The sequence below is a fragment of the Hyperolius riggenbachi genome, chromosome 12 (assembly GCF_040937935.1).
Source record: "Hyperolius riggenbachi isolate aHypRig1 chromosome 12, aHypRig1.pri, whole genome shotgun sequence".
Taxonomy (NCBI): domain Eukaryota; kingdom Metazoa; phylum Chordata; class Amphibia; order Anura; family Hyperoliidae; genus Hyperolius; species Hyperolius riggenbachi.
Genome location: NC_090657.1, coordinates 160,127,991 through 160,147,813, shown reverse-complemented (window position 1 = coordinate 160,147,813; position 19,823 = coordinate 160,127,991). Strand labels below are relative to the sequence as shown.

Sequence of the window (19,823 nt, the reverse complement as noted above, 5' to 3'; positions counted from 1 at the left end):
CAAGGTGCAGAGCAGCAGAAGTGTCATACATTACCTTGTTCCCGCAGAACGCCATGTCTTTACTCCTCTCTGTAGCCGCCATACAGCCTACCTCCTCGTGACTCTTGATGCTTATCACATGACATGCACAGATGGGAAATGCATGGGTCAAGGTAATATATGACGCTGACACCGCTCTGCTCTTTATCTTGAGGGGATAAAGACACTAAGGCACTGCATTCTTGTGGGGTGGAGAAGGGAGTCTTGCTGGCTGAGTTTTGGTCGAGTTTCATCTTGCATTTGTAAGAGGCTTACAACTACCATTGTAATACCTTAGTAATCATACTTAAGTATTTTTTTCGAATTTGTGCTAAAAAAAAAAACGATGTTGGTGGAGGGAGGGCTGTGTGTGAAGGAGACATTGTGGAGGTACCCATTATGTTTGCATGTATGCATAATAACATGTGAAGTATGATGGCTTCTGTTTCCCGCTGCTGGCTTTCTTGTGTCACTAGTGGCGCAGCAACCTTCCCAGCTCTAGCGGTGCGTTGTTTGCTGCCTTGAGGAACTAGCAACCGCAGAGATCCACATACATGTGTAAGTCTATTCATATATAATGGATGTTGGTTTTGCATTTACCGTAGATGTGGAAGTGTAATCATATATAATGAATCCTGGTTTTTGCATTCCCCCCGTATTTTAGATTTAGCATCCGTTTAGATGTTTATTGCGTTATAGTTTCTTCACCGCAGTACATAGTAGAGTCTCCTCGTAGTCATGGCGATCGGCATAACCATTTGTATCCCAGCACTTTATAAATATGCTGGACCCAGTCCCAGACGTGGGACCGGCAGGATGTAAAAATCTGTGTTATAGAGAATAATAATATAAACACCAACTAGCCTTCATTTGCTAGCATCAAAGATGCATTTGTAAAAAACTTTATCGATATCTCCAGATCTCTAGGCGCCGTATGCAGAAAAATGTATGTGGAAGTAAAGTTTGTTCTGCTTATGTCAAATCTTCTCCATCCTATTTTCAGAGAACATAGGAGATTCCAATCAGTTACTGCCAGTGGCATAGTTAAAGAGCTTGGGGTCCCAGTGCAAGTTTTACATGGGGCCCCAAGCAATCTATTGATATAAAGCCCTAAAACCTACCAGTGACAGTTTCAGTGTCTCAGAGGTGTAATCGGAGTAAAAAAACAATTACTTCCATGCAATGCACACACAGAGGTGATCATTACCAGCATAGCACCAATGCAAAGCTAACAAGATGGATGCAGGAGGGCCCCTAGTGAGTCCCTCTGGTCCAGGTGCAGCCGCAACTTCTGCATTCACTATTGCTACGCCACTGGTTACTGATAACAACACCTTTTTATGTTGTAAATTTCTTAAGGCTCGTGCACATGCCTGATTAAAGTCAGCTGAGGCGACTGACGACCGCAAATAATCAGGCGTGTGTACAGAGGCTCGTGACCCCTGACCCCAACCTGCAAACAATCCACTCAGCGGATCAACTGACCCCCTGCTATGGCCAATGCCAAGGGGGTTGGGACGAGTGACAACCATCAAAGCTGTGTACGCACCTTTAGGCCTTGTTTACATAATTTTGCGTAGATGGCTGTGCAATCGCAATGCGTATAATCACACACCACCTGTGCCGCTATGCGCTGCTGATCCCATTCATTACAGTGAATAGGTCAGCGATGCGCTTCCCAAAAAAATGCACGCGGCACTGTGATAGCGCATTGTACTGCTGCGCAGCTCCTATGATGGGAACGGCAGAAGTGCTGTCTATGCCCTTCTGCTATTCTTGCGTGTCGCACATCATACATGCTGCTAACATGCGCACAGCAGCGCATGATATGAACAAGGCTTAGGGTTGTATGCAATAAACTGCGCTAAGTAGAATCGTGTGTAAAGTTTTACCACATGAGTAGAGCAGAATGCAATACATATTACATGCCATGTGTTAGGCACTACTCATCCTGCGGTAAAATTTTACGCACATTATTCGGCTTAACGCAGTTTATTGCATATGTTACGGCCAGAACCTGAAGTCTGGCCACTTCGGGTGCTGGTCGGTCAAATCTAGAAGTGGCCGGCTGATGCGGCCAATGTTCAAAATAAACCTTCCCTGCAGACTTTGGTCAGCCAGAACGCGTTCTGGCTAAGTTTGGCCAGCCAAGTCCCAAAGTCCCGCTCACCTCTCCCCCGCTGCCTGCACTACTCAAACCTTACATCAGGACGACCCGGACCAGAGAGGCAGAGCAGCGCACACGCGACCCGCAAGACGCATACACTTCCATGCTTAAGTGACGTCATTGCTCACGTCCGCATGTGAAGTGTATGGGCCAGGGCGGGTAGCGTGCGCGCTGCTCTGCTTCTCTCCGCCGCTCTGGTCGCCCTGATCTGAGGTCTGCAAATAGCGCAGGCAGCCCCCCCAGCCTTGCAAAACGCACAGCAAATCCCTCCGCCATGCAAAGCACCCAGAAAAGCCCCCACCCCCCACAGCCATGCAAAACTACCTCAGCCATGCACAGTGCCCAGCAAAGCCCCCCGGCCATGCAAAGGGCCCAGCATATCCCCCCCAGCCATGCAAAACGCCCAGCAAATCCCCCCCCCCCCCCCAGTCATGAAAACCGCCCAGCAAATTCCCCCAGCCATGCAAAGCCCTTCTCCAGCCACGCATAGCACCCCGCAAAGCACCCCCCAGCCATGCATCCCCCTTCATCGGTGACTAATCAACACTGTAATTTGATCTCTCCCCTGACTGCCACAGCAGTGCAGCTAATTAAAAAGCACAGGATGTTAACAATATGTCTGCTCTCAAGAAAGCAGGATGTAGACACAATGCAGATTTATTGCAGGATTTGTATCAGCTGTAACTAAGAAATGCTTTTCTTTAATAAGATTATTATGCTGTATATTTCAGAGCAGAGAGGAAGTTCCGAGTGCCATTCATGGTGCTGGACAGGACCCGGGATGTTCTGGGATTTGTGCGTTTTGGACTTTGGCGGACTGACTTTGGCCGTTTCTAGAACTGGCCGGCCAATGTCAGAAATTCCCAGCATTTTGGAGTTTGGCCGACATCAAATCGGCCAGTTCTAGAAACGGCCGGCCAATTCTAGAAACGGCTGATTTCTGGTTTTGGCCAAGCACATAACCACCCCTCAGGTTGGCCTCTAATGGTCCAATATTCAGCAAAGAAATGTTTGAGTGATCAGATAAATGTGATAACAAAATGTCGTAATACATTAATTGACACCATCAACGAACCAATCTGTACTTACTATCCATACCAACCGATTATGAAAATAGTTTTTCCGATGGACAAAATAGCCGTCAATCATTTTTAGAGTCGTTTGCAGTCGATTGGAGACATCAACGTAGTTTATTTTCTGCCAATCCGATCACAAATATATGTTCACTGAAAAGATTCTTCAGTAAAATGTATTGTTCTAGTGATCAGATAAATGGTATTGAAAATAACATGTTGTGATTAGTGATGTAGCGAGCAGTAAGTCGAACTGCTCACCGCGAAGCTATGGGCAGCCTGGCCCCTGTACTACTTCCAGGTTGCAATGTTGCGCAGTAGTACGCATGCCCTGGGCCGGATGCGTTCATTAGTACGCATGCCCGGCGGTGCACGTCCTTGATTGTGCGCCTGTGTCTGGGCACACTTTGCGCATGAGCGTGACGTCACAAAGCATGCCTGGCCTCAAGCGCACAATCAAGGACGCACATCGTCGAGCCAGGGAATGTGTACTAATGAACACGTCTTGGCCAGGGCATGCGTAGTACTGTGGGGCATCGTGACCCGGAAGTAGTACAGGGGTCAGGCTGCCCATAGCTATTCGCTGACAAAGTGTTCACTAACATCACTAGTTGTGATATACAATAATGCATCGATTCTTTCACCATGAATGAACCAATATAAAGTTTTTAGCCATCACAACTGATTATAAAAAAGGTTATCCTGATCGACAAAATTGCATTGAACGATCTCTTTAAGAATCATTTGCAGTTGACTGGGATCAACTGAGTTTATTTTTTGTCAGTCTGGCCACAATTATCTAATTGCGCAAACGATTCTTCGCTAAAAATTGGACAGATAGTAGCCACCTAACTTTTTATTGGGCTCTCGTGCAACTATGAGACAAATATGTCCAGCGTGTGATGTTGATAACTGACTGTGTTTTGTGATTTCTGCGGTTCGTCATTTTACTGCATCTCCTTTTTCCTTCAAATTAGAGCTCTTCTTGAGTAGTCTGTGTATGTTTATTGTCATAGAGCAATCACAGTGTCTTCTTTCTGCAGGTGTTGTGGTCATCGCATTTGTTGTCTGTTGGCTTCCTTATCATGTGAGAAGATTGATGTTCTGCTACGTTCCAGAAGATCTCTGGACAGAGTAAGTACCATGTTGGAGCATCTTTATAATGACCATGGTCAATTCTGTGTTTACTGTATGTGTAATACATTCATAGGGTGGGAGTTGGATGATCTCAGCCTTACCTCACTCATGCTAAACATCTAATCAATGCTCATCTCCACAGTAAGGATATGACACTTATGCCGGGAATACACGATGCGTTTTTGCGTTCGTTTTTGCCGTCGTTTTCGCTTTCGATAGATTCTACTCTCGATTCACTGCTCGATTCCCCTCTCGATTCCTTATCTTTTCTTACCAATTACATTCACTTGAATGAGGAGAATCGAAACGAAAGTAGAATCGACCAGATCCGACAGGTTGGAATTTATCTATCGAACCCATCTATCTAAAGTAAAAACTTAACGTGTATTCCCAGCATTAGTCATGTCACTTAGTCATGTCTGGACCATAAGTAGGTACATCTGAAAGTCAGAGGAGGCTCCCTGGATGTATAACAGAATTTAAAACAGTTTACAGGGAGGTTGACCTACTTACTAAATTATGTCAGCAATGATGGAAATGATGTTTTTGTTAGTATTGACCTTGTGGACATGTTTTACGAGATGAAACCCATTTCTTCAGGTCATAAGAGTGCCTCCGTGACTCCAGGGCACCTTCTATATTATAGTTTTAGCCATGTACCTCTGCTAGAAGGTAGATAATCCCGGTTTTCAAAGATTATCAGTTTTATAGGAGTGCAAACACATCTTTCTTGAGAGATTCATCCAAGTGGGGATGGGGTCAGTATCTTCACCTGAGAAGTACAGTGGTTGCCTAGGCAACCCCTGCTTATGAATACCATGTATTATTATACCTTTGTTCCGGTTTACCTACTTATATCAAAAGATTGCCTTTCGGTGTTCTGTGTTTTTGCCTTTTTGAGGTTAACATGAGGTTAAACACAACTTCCATCTCCGAAGTGGGCTGAAAACAGATACTACACATGAATTCTGATGCTTGCGTAACTGAACCTCTAATGCTTCTTTAACTTGGGGTCAACTAACCAAAGCCTTGTGTGACAATCCAGCTCCGCGATCCCGTCTAATCTGCTCCCGTTAGCGAAGTACGGTGAGCAGACTGACAATTAAGACCGGTTGCTGGATTGTCAGAAGAAGGTAGTTAATGTGACAGAGCGTGCCAATCCCGTCTACTCTGCTCCCGTTAGCATACGCAGGAAGTACGGTGTGCAGACGGACAATAGAGATTGGTCGCGCAGCTGCCGACAATATGTAATGTGACAATCACTCACCAATCCTGTATTACTAGGCCACTGTTGCCATGCAGGTCTCATGCACTAGGGACTGCTGGAGGCAAATTCACTGTGTGCGTAGTAAACGGTTAAGATTGGTTGGAGGTGCCCATACATGTACAATCACGACTGGATGTACAATCGGTAAAATAAAAATATCAATTTCGCGCTGGAAATCAGGTAATTTCACTGCCACCACTGTCCGGTTGAATGGAGCGGACAGTCTCCAACTAGCTACTCTAAAAGGAAGAAACGGTTATTTACAACCTAGCTAGCAAATCAGCAATTTATAAGAAAATAATAAAACAATGCGGTAGTATGACTGACTCTTCAGAGGGCAGATTCGTTGTAGCAACAATCAGATGACCAGAACAGGCACAAGACTGAACGATGAAATCGTTAGTTTTTATTCTAAAACTTCATACACACAGCCTAATCTAGCCCACAGATAAATATACCTGTCCGGCAGAACAGATTGGTTTGATAGAAAGAGAATAGAGATGAAAAGAAACAGAATGTCTTAATGTACAGTTCAAATACCGTTATTGGTAGTCCATGCGGCAATCGCAAGTCTTTGGCGGAAAGTCCAAGACGGCGATTGCCATGAGAAATAATCCAAGAGTCGAAGTACAGAGGCGCCAGTAGGATAAAAGATATTAAAATGTTTAAAATTCTAGGTGGTGGTGGTGGACCAACCAACCCAAAACAGACACGATGCTGTCGATTAAAGTCAGCAAAAATGTATTTACATACTCCAAGGAACACTGCGACGCGTTTCACGGGCATAAACCCGCTTCTTCAGGCATTAAACAACAGGAGTATCACACAGCTCAAGGTCCAGAACGGGTTTGGCACCTCTGTACTTCGATTCATCCAGTGAACCACCCTTGGTGGAAGGGCGATATACCCTCTTTTCTTCTTTCACAGAGAGCGACATCTTAATCCTGAGTGGGGACAGGTTTATACTCCCCACCTGCCTATACAGTGGTTGCCTTAGCGGTAACCCATGTTTGTAAGTATAATACTTACCTTTCATTACGTTCATCCTGGGCTAAAACCTACTACACTATATCCGGGCTCTCGGTTTGTTTGTTTTAATCCAAGGGATTTGCCAGGGTCCAGCTGGCTGCCGGGATGTTCTTCGACAAGATTTTAGATGATGGACACTGGACTTAGTGTGTCAAGGTGTTTTGTTCCTCACTGTAGGTGGGAGGAGTTATAACACTTTCACAAGTCCAGCCTTGGGAGGTTGGAACAGGGCGTGCCGCTCGCGGACTTTTGCGCACACAAAGTGCCACGATCGCAGACTTTTGCACGCGATCACACAGACTTTTGCACGCGATCGGCGTACACCGATCGCGTGCAACAGTCCGAGTTATCGCGTGCAAAAGTCCGCGAGCGGCACTTCACGTACTAACTGTTTAGCACGCTCGTGCTAAACAGTTAGCACGGGTTTGGGAATCAAGCCCCTAGATTGTATATCAATCAGCATAATTTTAGAAATCATTTGGTACTAAACATGAGGACCAGATATGACTCATAACAGTTTTTTACTTTTCCCCTTTGTAGCCTGGGTTCGGAAGCATCTAGCTTGTCCAAACTTTCTCAGCACCGGCACCAAGTTGAACCTCAGAACTTGTGCACTTTTCAGTGGCCTAGGAACTTTCTATGCCATGAATTATGAGGAAAATGTGGAGAACATATGAATATTGGGCATCCCAGGGTCACATGGGGATCAGCTGTTTCAAGGCCTTAAGGTGGCCACACACCATACAATTTTTTAAATATCTGTTCAATTTAAGAATTGCAATAAATTTTTCTGGCTGATTGTAACATTTTAAAAATATGAACAATGTACCACACACGTATGTTCAATTTTTCCCCAATTATGATAAAAATGATTGGAAACTCTGACAAAATTGCTAGGGTGTGTATATTAACCACTTAAGGACCTAGGGCTTTCTACCCCTTAAGGACCGGCCACTTTTTTTCCATTCAGACCACTGCAGCTTTCACGGTTTATTGCTCGCTCATACAACCTACCACCTAAATGAATTTTGGCTCCTTTTCTTGTCACTAATAAAGCTTTCTTTTGGTGCTATTTGATTGCTCCTGCGATTTTTACTTTTTATTATATTCAGCAAAAAAGACATGAATTTTGGCAAAAAAAAGATTTTTTTAACTTTCTGTGCTGACAGTTTTCAAATAAAGTAAAATTTCTGTATACATGCAGCGCGAAAAATGTGGACAAACATGTTTTGGATAAAAAAAAACCCATTCAGTGTATATTTATTGGTTTGGGTAAAAGTTATAGCGTTTACAAACTATGGTGCAAAAAGTGAATTTTCCCATTTTCAAGCATCTATGACTTTTCTGACCCCCTGTCATGTTTCATGAGGGGCTAGAATTCCAGGATAGTATAAATACCCCCCAAATGACCCCATTTTGGAAAGAAGACATCCCAAAGTATTCACTGAGAGGCATAGTGAGTTCATAGAAGATATTATTTTTTGTCACAAGTAAGCGGAAAATGACACTTTGTGACAAAACAAAACAAAACAAAAAAGTTTCCATTTCTTCTAACTTGCGACAAAAAAAAATGAAATCTGCCACGGACTCACCATGCCCCTCTCTGAATACCTTGAAGGGTCTACTTTCCAAAATGGGGTCATTTGTGGGGTGTGTTTACTGTCCTGACATTTTGGGGGGTGCTAAATTGTAAGCACCCCTGTAAAGCCTAAAGGTGCTCATTGGACTTTGGGCCCCTTAGCGCAGTTAGGCTGCAAAAAAGTGCCACACATGTGGTATTGCCGTACTCAGGAGAAGTAGTATAATGTGTTTTGGGGTGTATTTTTACACATACCCATGCTGGGAGGGAGAAATATCTCTGTAAATGACAATTTGTTATTTTTTTTTTTACACACAATTGTCCATTTACAGAGATCTTCCTCCCACTCAGCATGGGTATGTGTAAAAATACACCCCAAAACACATTATACTACTTCTCCTGAGTACTGCGATACCACATGTGTGGCACTTTTTTGCACCCTAACTGCGCTAAAGGGCCCAAAGTCCAATGAGTACCTTTAGGATTTCACAGGTCATTTTGAGAAATTTCGTTTCAACACTACTCCTCACGGTTTAGGGCCCCTAAAATGCCAGGGCAGTATAGGAACCCCACAAATGACCCCATTTTAGAAAGAAGACACCCCAAGGTATTCCGTTAGGAGTATGGTGAGTTCATAGAAGATTTTATTTTTTGTCACAAGTTAGCGGAAAATGACACTTTGTGAAAAAAGACAATTAAAATCAATTTCCGCTAACTTGTAACAAAAAATAAAATCTTCTATGAACTCGCTATGCTACTAACGGAATACCTTGGGGTGTCTTCTTTCTAAAATGGGGTCATTTGTGGGGTTCCTATACTGCCCTGGCATTTTAGGGGCCCTAAACCGTGAGGAGTAGTCTTGAAACGAAATTTCTCAAAATGACCTGTGAAATCCTAAAGGTACTCATTAGACTTTGGGCCCTTTAGCGCAGTTAGGGTGCAAAAAAGTGCCACACATGTGGTATCGCCGTACTCGGGAGAAGTAGTACAATGTGTTTTGGGGTGTATTTTTACACATACCCATGCTGGGTGGGAGAAATACCTCTGTAAATGGACAATTGTGTGTAAAAAAATCAAAAGATTGCCATTTACAGAGGTATTTCTCCCACCCAGCATGGGTAGGTGTAAAAATACACCCCAAAACACATTGTACTACTTCTCCCGAGTACGGCGATACCACATGTGTGGCACTTTTTTGCACTCTTAACTGCGCTAAGGGGCCCAAAGTCCAATGAGTACCTTTAGGATTTCACAGGTCATTTTTGTTTCAAGACTACTCCTCACGGTTTAGGGCCCCTAAAATGCCAGGGCAGTGTAGGAACCCCACTAATGACCCCATTTTAGAAAGAAGACACCCCAAGGTATTCCGTTAGGAGTATGGTGAGTTCATAGAAGTTTTAATTTTTTTGTCACAAGTTAGCAGAAATTGATTTTAATTGTTTTTTTTCACAAAGTGTCATTTTCCGCTAACTTGTGACAAAAAATAAAATCTTCTATGAACTCACCATACTCCTAACGGAATACCTTGGGGTGTCTTCTTTCTAGAATGGGGTCATTTGTGGGGTTCCTATACTGCCCTGGCATTTTAGGGGCCCTAAGCCGCGAGGAGTAGTCTTGAAACCAAATGTCGCAAAATGACCTGTGAAATCCTAAAGGTACTCATTGGACTTTGGGCCCCTTAGCGTACTTAGGGTGTAAAAAAGTGCCACACATGTGGTACCGCCGTACTCAGGAGAAGTAGTATAATGTGTTTTGGGGTGTATTTTTACACATACCCATGCTAAGTGGGAGAAATATCTCTGTAAATGACAATTGTTTGATTTTTTTTACACACAATTGTCCATTTACATAGAAATTTCTCCCACCCAGCATGGGTATGTGTAAAAATACACCCCAAAACACATTATACTACTTTTCCTGAGTACGGCGGTACCACGTGTGTGACACTTTTTTGCAGCCTAGGTGCGCTAAGGGGCCCAACGTCCTATTCACAGGTCATTTTGAGGCATTTGTTTTCTAGACTACTCCTCACGGTTTAGGGCCCCTAAAATGCCAGGGCAGTATAGGAACCCCACAAGTGACCCCATTTTAGAAAGAAGACACCCCAAGGTATTCCGTTAGGTGTATGGCGAGTTCATAGAAGATTTTATTTTTTGTCACAAGTTAGTGGAAAATGACACTTTGTGAAAAAAACCCAATAAAAATCAATTTCCGCTAACTTTTGACAGAAAATAAAATCTTCTATGAACTCGTCATACACCTAACAGAATACCTTTGGGTGTCTTTTTTTCTAAAATGGGGTCACTTGTGGGGTTCCTATACCGCCCTGGCATTTTACGGGCCCAAAACCGTGAGTAGTCTGGAAACCAAATGTCTCAAAATGACTGTTCAGGGGTATAAGCATCTGCAAATTTTGATGACAGGTGGTCTATGAGGGGCCGAATTTTGTGGAACCGGTCATAAGCAGGGTGGCCTTTTAGATGACAGGTTGTATTGGGCCTGATCTGATGGATAGGAGTGCTTGGGGGGGTGACAGGAGGTGATTGATGGGTGTCTCAGGGGGTGGTTAGAGGGGAAAATAGATGCAATCAATGCACTGGGGAGGTGATCGGAAGGGGGTCTGAGGGGGATCTGAGGGTTTGGCCGAGTGATCAGGAGCCCACACGGGGCAAATTAGGGCCTGATCTGATGGGTAGGTGTGCTAGGGGGTGACAGGAGGTGATTGATGGGTGTCTCAAGGTGTGATTAGAGGGGGGAATAGATGCAAGCAATGCACTGGCGAGGTGATCAGGGCTGGGGTCTGAGGGCATTCTGAGGGTGTGGGCGGGTGATTGAGTGCCCTAGGGGCAGATAGGGGTCTAATCTGATAGGTAGCAGTGACAGGGGGTGATTGATGGGTAATTAGTGGGTGTTTAGGGTAGAGAACAGATGTAAACACTGCACTTGGGAGGTGATCGGACGTCGGATCTGCGGGCGATCTATTGGTGTGGGTGGGTGATCAGATTGCCCGCAAGGGGCAGGTTAGGGGCTGATTGATGGGTGGCAGTGACAGCGGGTGATTGATGGGTGGCAGTGACAGGGGGTGATTGATGGGTGGCAGTGACAGGGGGTGATTAATGGGTGATTGACAGGTAATCAGTGGGTTATTACAGGGGAGAACAGATGTAAATATTGCCCTGGCGAATTGATAAGGGGGGGTCTGAGGGCAATCTGAGCGTGTAGGCGGGTGATTGGGTGCCCGCAAGGGGCAGATTAGGGTCTGATCTGATGGGTAACAGTGACAGGTGGTGATAGGGGGTGATTGATGGGTAATTAGTGGGTGTTTAGAGGAGAAAATAGATGGAAACACTGCGCTTGGGTTGTGATCTGATGTCAGATCTGCGGGCGATCTATTGGTGTGGGTGGGTGATCAGTTTGCCCGCAAGGGGCAGGTTAGGGGCTGATTGATGGGTGGCAGTGACAGGGGGTGATTGATGGGTGGCAGTGACAGGGGGTGATTGATGGGTGATTGACAGGTGATTGACAGGTAATCAGTGGGTTATTACAGGGAAGGACAGATGTAAATAATGCCCTGGCGAATTGATAAGGGTGGGTCTGAGGGCAATCTGAGCGTGTAGGCGGGTGATTGGGTGCCCGCAAAGGGGCAGATTAGGGTCTGATCTGATGGGTAACAGTGACAGGTGGTGATAGGGGGTGATTGATGGGTAATTAGTGGGTGTTTAGAGGAGAGAATAGATGTAAACGCTGTGCTTGGGTGGTGATCTGATGTCGGATCTGCGGGCGATCTATTGGTGTGGGTGGGTGATCAGATTGCCCGCAAGGGGCAGGTTAGGGGCTGATTGATGGGTGGCAGTGACAGGGGGTGATTGATGGGTGATTGACAGGTGATTGACAGGTGATTGAAAAGGGGATCAGTGGGTTATTACAGGGAAGGACAGATGTAATTAATGCACTGGCGAATTGATAAGGGGGGGGGGTCTGAGGGCAATCTGAGCGTGTGGGCGGGTGATTGGGTGCCCGCAAGGGGCAGATTAGGGTCTGATCTGATAGGTAACAGTGACAGGTGGTGATAGGGGGTGATTGATGGGTAATTAGTGGGTGTTTAGAGAAGATAACAGATGTAAACAATACATTTGGGAGGTAATCTGACAGCGGGTTTGCGGGCAATCTAATGGTGTGGGTGGGTGATCAGATTGCCCGCAAGGGGCAGGTTAGGGGCTGATTGATGGGTGGCAGTGACAGGGGGTGATTGATGGGTGATAGGTGATTGGCAGGTGATTGACAGGTGATCAGTGGGTTATTACTGGGAAGAACAGATGTAATTAATGCACTGGTGAATTGATAAGGGGGGGGTCAGAGGGCAATCTGAGCGTGTGGGCGGGTGATTGGGTGCCCGCAAGGGGCAGATTAGGGTCTGATCTGATAGGTAAAAGTGACAGGTGGTGATAGGGGGTGATTGATGGGTGATTGATGGGTAATTAGTGGGTGTTTAGAGGAGAGAATAGATGTAAACAATGGATTTGGGAGGTGATCTGATGTCGGATCTGCGGGCGATCTATTGGTGTGGGTGGGTGATCAGATTGCCCGCCAGGGGCAGGTTAGGGGCTGATTGATGGGTGGCAGTGACAGGGGGTGATTGATGGGTGATTGACAGGCGATTGACAGGTGATTGACAGGTGATCAGGGGGGATAGATGCATACAGTACATGGGGGGGGGGGGTCTGGGGAGAATCTGAGGGGTGGGGGGGTGATCAGGAGGGAGCAGGGGGCAGGGGGGGGGGGTAAAAAAAAAATAGCGTTGACAGATAGTGACAGGGAGTGATTGATGGGTGATTAGGGGGGTGATTGGGTGCAAACAGGGGTCTGGGGGGTGGGCAGGGGGGGGGTCTGATGGGTGCTGTGGGCGATCTGGGGCAGGGGGGGGGGGGGAAATCAGTGTGCTTGGTGCAGACTAGGGTGGCTGCAGCCTGCCCTGGTGGTCCCTCGGACACTGGGACCACCAGGGCAGGAGGCAGCCTGTATAATACACTTTGTAAACATTACAAAGTGTATTATACACTTTGTATGCGGCGATCGTCGGGTTAACATCCCGCCGGCGCTTCCGTATGGCCGGCGGGATGTTGCGGCGGGTGAGCGGCGCCAGGCGGAGGCGGAGGATCGCGTCACGGATGACGCGATCGCTCCGCCCATGCCCCTACAAGGACCGCCGCCATTTGTCAATACGGCGGTCCTTGCGGGGTGCACTTCCCGGCCGCCAATTGTACATACGGCGGTCGGGAAGTGGTTAATAAATTGACAATCTAACACACACCATACAATCTTTAGAATATCTGGCATTCTGGATAGATAAAAATCGAAGAAAACGGGAAATCCGATCGGATTTTTCAGTCAAATGAAAAAAAAGCTTTCGATTTTTTCGGAAGAGCCGATCATTTTTATCGAATTGCCATAAAATCGGATCATTTTATTGTATCATGTGTGGCCACCTTTAGTCAGCTGGGATGGATTCTTTTGATCTCTCAGGACATGGGGCCAGGTGACAAACCCTGCTGAGATTGGTGCCTACAGGTCTCAAGAAAGAGGGCTTTTATGGAATTTTGTCAAGCTTATCTGTGATGAATGAGAATATAAACATCTCAGGGGGTCCCATGTGCTGGCAGAGGGCTTTTCACACGTGGATGCTAACTACCTTACCATGAAAAGATTCCTCCAGCTCTTTGGAGAATGAGAAATACAGTTTATTTAAACTGTCATTTTGGTATTTGCGATGAAACGTGCGTTTATCGCTCACAAGACGTATAAGCGTTTTTTTCGGGAACCGCAGAGCGTCATACCTTGTACACAGGGTATATCGGGGCTTTCTCTGCCTCTGTCGCCCTCAATAACTAACTCAAAGCTGGTTCCCCCCACCCCCACTCCCTCAAACTCACCAAGACTCATGAAGGTTCCTTTGATGTCATCACTCTGGGACTTGAGTTCAGCTATGAGGAGGTGGGCAGCTGTATTGTTGCATCAACCCGCTTCTTAGCAATGACACGTTGTTTTTGACGTACAGCCAAACTCAGCCATATAGCAAGTCTTGTTTTAGAAATCTAAGTTCAATTAATTATGTGTGAAAAATGACAGTCAAGGCCAAGTTGAAGCTTGAAGTGTAAGGAGAACAGAGGGTAGTGCCGCGATCGTACTTGTAAAATGCTACTTTCCTGGCCATAGTGTTCGTCCTGCTTGCTAATAACTTATAAAAGCAGGTAGATGCTAGATTTTTGTGGCCTGAAATGACACCTCCATGGCAGTCTTGTGTGACAATCTAGTGTTAGTACACGAGTCCCTCGATAATAGTTCTTCCCTCTTCTGCAATCTGTCAAGTTGCATAATGCTTTTTCCAACTGCTGTTGTAGCTTCTCCCTCCTCCCCTCTCCATCTGTACAGTGATAGTTAGAAAAATGTCACCCAAAATGAATATGATAAACATTTGAAGCCGATGCCCCCTTTGCCAAGAGAAATCTTTACCTTTTCTCAAATAGATCATCTGTGTGGCTGATATTGTGGTGAAACCCCAATTGCTGGGCTTTGGGCTCAGCCCTTGCTTTGCGCGCTGGGCTTTGGGCTCAGTCCTTGTTTCGCTTGCTGGGCTGTGGGCTCACCACCAAAGCTGTGCCAACATTGGGCATCCACATTAAAGTTTTGCTGGTGTTCCCCATGATTTCTAGCCATGCTTCTGTATGTATGTTTGACTTAATTTGAACTGAAGAAGTTTCCATGAGGTGTGGAGGTGACAAAATATCACCTAGTATACAGGGAGATGATCAATAGAATGATATGGAATGAAGAGAAGGCGACTTGTCAGAGCTTCAGGATTTCCATAGTCTGCTCTACTAACATGACTGAACACCACACTCTCCATACAGGTGCACCAATCACTTGACGGAATATCACAATCTGCACATAGATAAATCAATTTAAGATCCAGGTGCAAATACTCCACCATCATTGCCTCGTGGAAAGGCTAAAGGCCTCAAGCCCAAGGGAAATCTCCATAAGAGGCTTCTGAGGGATTTTATCAGCTGATTGACACCATCAGTCCCAACCTGGGATGGAGCTGGCTTTTCATTAGGTATATTTCAGATAGAAAGCAAGGCTTTAGACCCGTCAGCTTTGCACGCTGTCAAATGGTTTTTGCCTTGTTAAAGGACCACTAATGTGAAAAACTGTAAATTTCATAATACATGTATTCACATACAAATAAGATTTATGTTTCTTCCAGAGTAAAATGAGCTATAAATTATTTTTGTCCTACGTTTCTGTCATAGTAGTTAGAAGAAATTTGATGGAACTGACAGGTTTTTGACTAGTATATTTCATCATGGGGGATGTATTTATTTTTTTCTTTACAAAAACTCCCTGGAAAGGATCTATATAAAGATGGAAACAACCTCCCCCCCCCCCCCCCCACCCCTGTTTGTACACTACGCAGTCACCTGGAGTAAGCAACTGGAATTCACTGAGTTATTTTGAAGACGAGATGGGCTAGTCCAAAACCTGTCAGTTCTGTCAGTTTTCTACTTCTTACTGAAATTGACAGCAACATAAGAGAGAAGTAATTTATAGCTCATTTTACTCAGGGAAAAAATGTACTTTTTACTTACATGTTTTCATGTATTTTAAATTTTTCGCAATATTGGTCCTTTAATATCGTCGTCTCAGAACCACACTTTTGACGCTGTTGAGTGCTACAGCTGCGTGCTGAATTATTGAGCACGATGTTTATAGCCTGCCGTCCCCCTCAACATGCACACACTGCAGAAACGCCGCTGTGTTCTCTCTGGGCAATGGATTGCCGCTTGGCCAAGCTCCCAGCTTAAAAAACAAGGTCAAATATTGCAAAACAGGAGGTCAGGCCCCGTCAGGAGGATGGGAACCATTTGTGGATTAGTTCTCTTTGGTCTTTGTTCACGTTGTTTGCCTGAATGCACTATTCATTATCGTGATTCGATATTAGGTGCCAGCGGCTGAGAAGAGACCTGATAATTCCTGCTGCAGCAAGCGATGTAGATTCATAATGAATGTAAATACCATTCTGTACCTTTTACTCTATTATTTATGTGCGAATGAGTGGCGGCACCGATGAAGATCAATAGACATCAGAAATCTTCCTCTCCATACAGATTTCCATAGGTTGGATGTCAGTGTCATCTTAGTGTGACAGCTTAAATGCAGCAGCTTTTTTGTAGGAAGGGGGGGGGGGGCTGACAAAATAAAGCAATCTCATCCAGACAATCATTGCTGCTGTCATAAAGAGCCAAGATTTGCAAGATTGGAAACTTGGATCATGTGAGAAACTAGTTATATAAGTAGTCCTACAAACCCCGGCTTGGCTTGGCTTTGGAACTCTTGATATACAAACGTTCTGTAGAGATCACCTGCCAGGATTAAAGTCACCGCCTGAATGTACATCAGGGAGAGGAAAGATTTTAAAATAGGCTAACACTGACTAAATAATCGATAAATGAATATTGTAAAAAAAAAAAAAAAAAAACAATAATAAACAATTTTATTTAAGTTATTTTCACTGCAGTTCCTTTTAGGCAATAGGCAAATGCAGGGGAGTCCTAAAGGGTTGTGAAACCTCATATGCTTGTAAGAGTTCATCCTTAAAAATCACTGATCAATCGTTGGGGTGAAAGTTTAGCAGACAAGTGCTGTACAGACAAGCTGCTCAGCTATAGTAGAGCAGCATGCGCTGTTTTGTGGAGAAGGGAGGAGGGATAACAAACGGCAAATGAGTGACCAGCTTCCTGCACAGTATGGAAAACAAAAGAATACAACGCACTCGCTTGTTGTTTAACTAGTTGAGGACCACAGGCTTACACCCCCTTAGTGACCAGGCCATTTTTTACAATTCAGCACACTGCAGCTTTAACAGCTTGCTGCAGGGCCATACAACTCAGCACACAAACAAATCTTGCCTCCTTTTGTTGCCACCAACAAAGCTTTCTGTTGGTGGCATCTGATTGCTGCTGACATTTTTCTTTTTATTTAAATAATTTTATTGCTATTTTTTTTTTCTTATAAAATCACGTATTTTATTTAATTAACCCTTCCTTCTTATCCCCGGAGAGCCAGTCAGTGTTGATCACCTCTGACAGGCATCAGCCTATAAGAGGGAACTGCTTGTGACACACTTGAGGTGACAGACCTGTCCCCCATACAGCACTGCGGTAGATCACAGGCTGCACAACACAAAAAAGTGGCCGTTTTATTTTTATTTTTTTCAGCCTGCCGGCAACGATTGCGGCTGGCAGGCTGTTTACTGAGTGGAGCTTTGTCACTCCAAGCAGGGATGTGCGCACGATTCCCACTAATCTCTGCCCCCAGGACTTGACGCCAAAGGCATTAGGCGGTCCTGGGGGAGCCACCTTGCCAACACTGTTAGGCGGTCGGGAAAAGGGTAAGCAACATCATGCGGCAGCTGTGCACATGCTAGTTTCTCGCCCATGACAACCCTTCTCAGCCGGTTTCTAGCACGTGTATGAGAGCCAATCAAACAGTATATATTTGCATTAACCCTGTGAACACTGAATCTCATATGGCCAGTAACATCAGTTCATGCAGCCAGTGAAGTATAGCACAAGCTGTCTGCTTGTAGTGCTATGCATAGTTCAGGGTTAGTGTAGGGGTTGATCAGAGAGCTAAGTTAGTGCAGTATGTAAGTGGTGAACTGTCACTAGGATCCCAGGTTCATACCCAAAGCAGAAAACTATTTACATGGAGATCATAAGCTCTATCTGTGCTTCCACAGGTTTCTTCCACCCTCCCAAAATCATTGGTTAAATAGATACCACATAAATTGACCTTAAAGGACTTACGAGCCCAAATTAAAGTTCTGTACCTGCATGATTTTTGAAAGCATGGAGGACGCCATCCGCGCCCTCCGTGCAGTTCCACCGGTCCCCGCTGCTTAATCTCCCCACAGCCGGATCCTGACCCCACAGCCCGGGTCGGGCTCTCCTGCCTCCTCAAAAATGACCGCCGGAGGAGGCCGCGGCTGTGCAGTCCTCACGGATGCAAGTGCGGCTGCGCAGCTCTAGGGCCTCCCTCCCCGGTCCACGCTACAGGCAGTCTCCTGTAGCGTGTATCGGGGGAGAGCCCCACCCAGGCTGTGGGGTTCGGATCCGGCCGGGGGGAGATTAAGCAGCGGGAACCTGGCGGAACTGCACAGAGGGTGCAGATGGCGTCCTCCGTGCCTTCAAAAATTATGCAGGTACAGAACTTTTTTTTTTTTATTTGGGCTTGTAAGTCCTTTAAACTGATAGAGGCATGAGATTGTAAACTTAAAGTGTTCCCAAGGCAAACCTCAGGTCAAAAAATACGTGTTTACCTAAGAAGAGGGAATCCTATAGAGTAGGGGTCCCCAAATGTTTTCAGTAAAGGGCCGGGTCAACATACTTCGGACTGTTGGGGGCCGGAGTATACGTAAAATGATGTAGAAAAACATTACATTGAGCCTAGATATTGTAGACAGCGCCTATTAACATGGGCAGCCCTCTCCCATTTAACCAGACCAGATATTATGCCATCAACACAGTGCAGATATTGTGACCCTAACATGGAAAGTTATATGTTAGCCATAATGTCGCCCAATGGCCTGACAAAGCCTGCAGCACAATCTCACCCATACACACACGAACGATCTATGTAGCAACATATGCAGCACAACATTCCAAATTATATATGATTAGGCTTGTTACAAGTCATTCTCTCCACCCAGTAACCCAGAAGCCAGCAGCGAATGACTGCTTGCTGGCTTCTATGTGGATGGGTGGTGCCAGAACTGCTATTCTATATGCGGGCCACCAATATTTAAAGGTGCAGTGAGCCACATCTATAAGTTATACTTTTTGTGTAGGGGGGGGGGGGGGTTGGGCGGTAAAAAAAAGCTTCAGGGGCCGCATTCGGTTTGAGGACCACTGCTATAGAGGTCCTCTGGACCTTTATTGCCGATCGCGGACCCCCCAAAGAAATCTGAAGAGAGCTTGTCTGAATTAAGCTCTGGGCCACGCCCCTCTGCATGCATGAGTGCAGCCATGCTATGCCTAGTATAGTTGCTCTTGCTCAGTAAGCTGGAGCCACTCATGTGCAAGCGGCTCCATGCTACTGCACAGGCATGGCCATGCTTATGCTTTAAGAGGAGCACAGCCTAGGTCTTCCTGAAGTCCCAGCAAACAGCAGCAGGACACAGGAACCCTCTACAGGGTACAAAGGTGTTCCTCTTCTTAGGCAAATATGTGTTTTTTTACACAATGTTTGCCTCGGGTTCACCTTCACCATCTTGAATTGAAAAAAAAATACTGTTCTATTGTTAGAGAATAGACATAAAAAGCCATTGTTACAGTGGGACCTCCCTAGAAGGAAACAATATCCGGTTAGAACTTCCATAAAGGAGCTAAAAACATTCAGAGGTAGGGTTGAGCCTGCTTGGAAAATGAAGTTGCTAGGTGACTTGCAACTCTGCAATAAAATGTGAGAATTTAACCTTTGAATATATCTCTGTCT

The 19,823-nt window shown here is 45.4% G+C and overlaps 2 protein-coding genes across 32 annotated transcripts in view; one reads left to right on the top strand and one right to left on the bottom strand.

Moving 5' to 3' along the window:
- GATA5 (GATA binding protein 5) overlaps positions 1–19,823 on the bottom strand; it is a 2,064,317-nt gene that overhangs the window by 1,616,944 nt on the left and 427,550 nt on the right. The window lies entirely within an intron of this gene.
- The window catches only part of NTSR1 (neurotensin receptor 1), a 280,712-nt gene that overhangs the window by 260,441 nt on the left and 448 nt on the right, over positions 1–19,823 (top strand). The window contains exon 3 of the mRNA XM_068262895.1: positions 4,302–4,392. Within this exon, the coding sequence (XP_068118996.1) occupies positions 4,302–4,392 (91 nt within the window). The remainder of the gene's footprint in view (positions 1–4,301; positions 4,393–19,823) is intronic.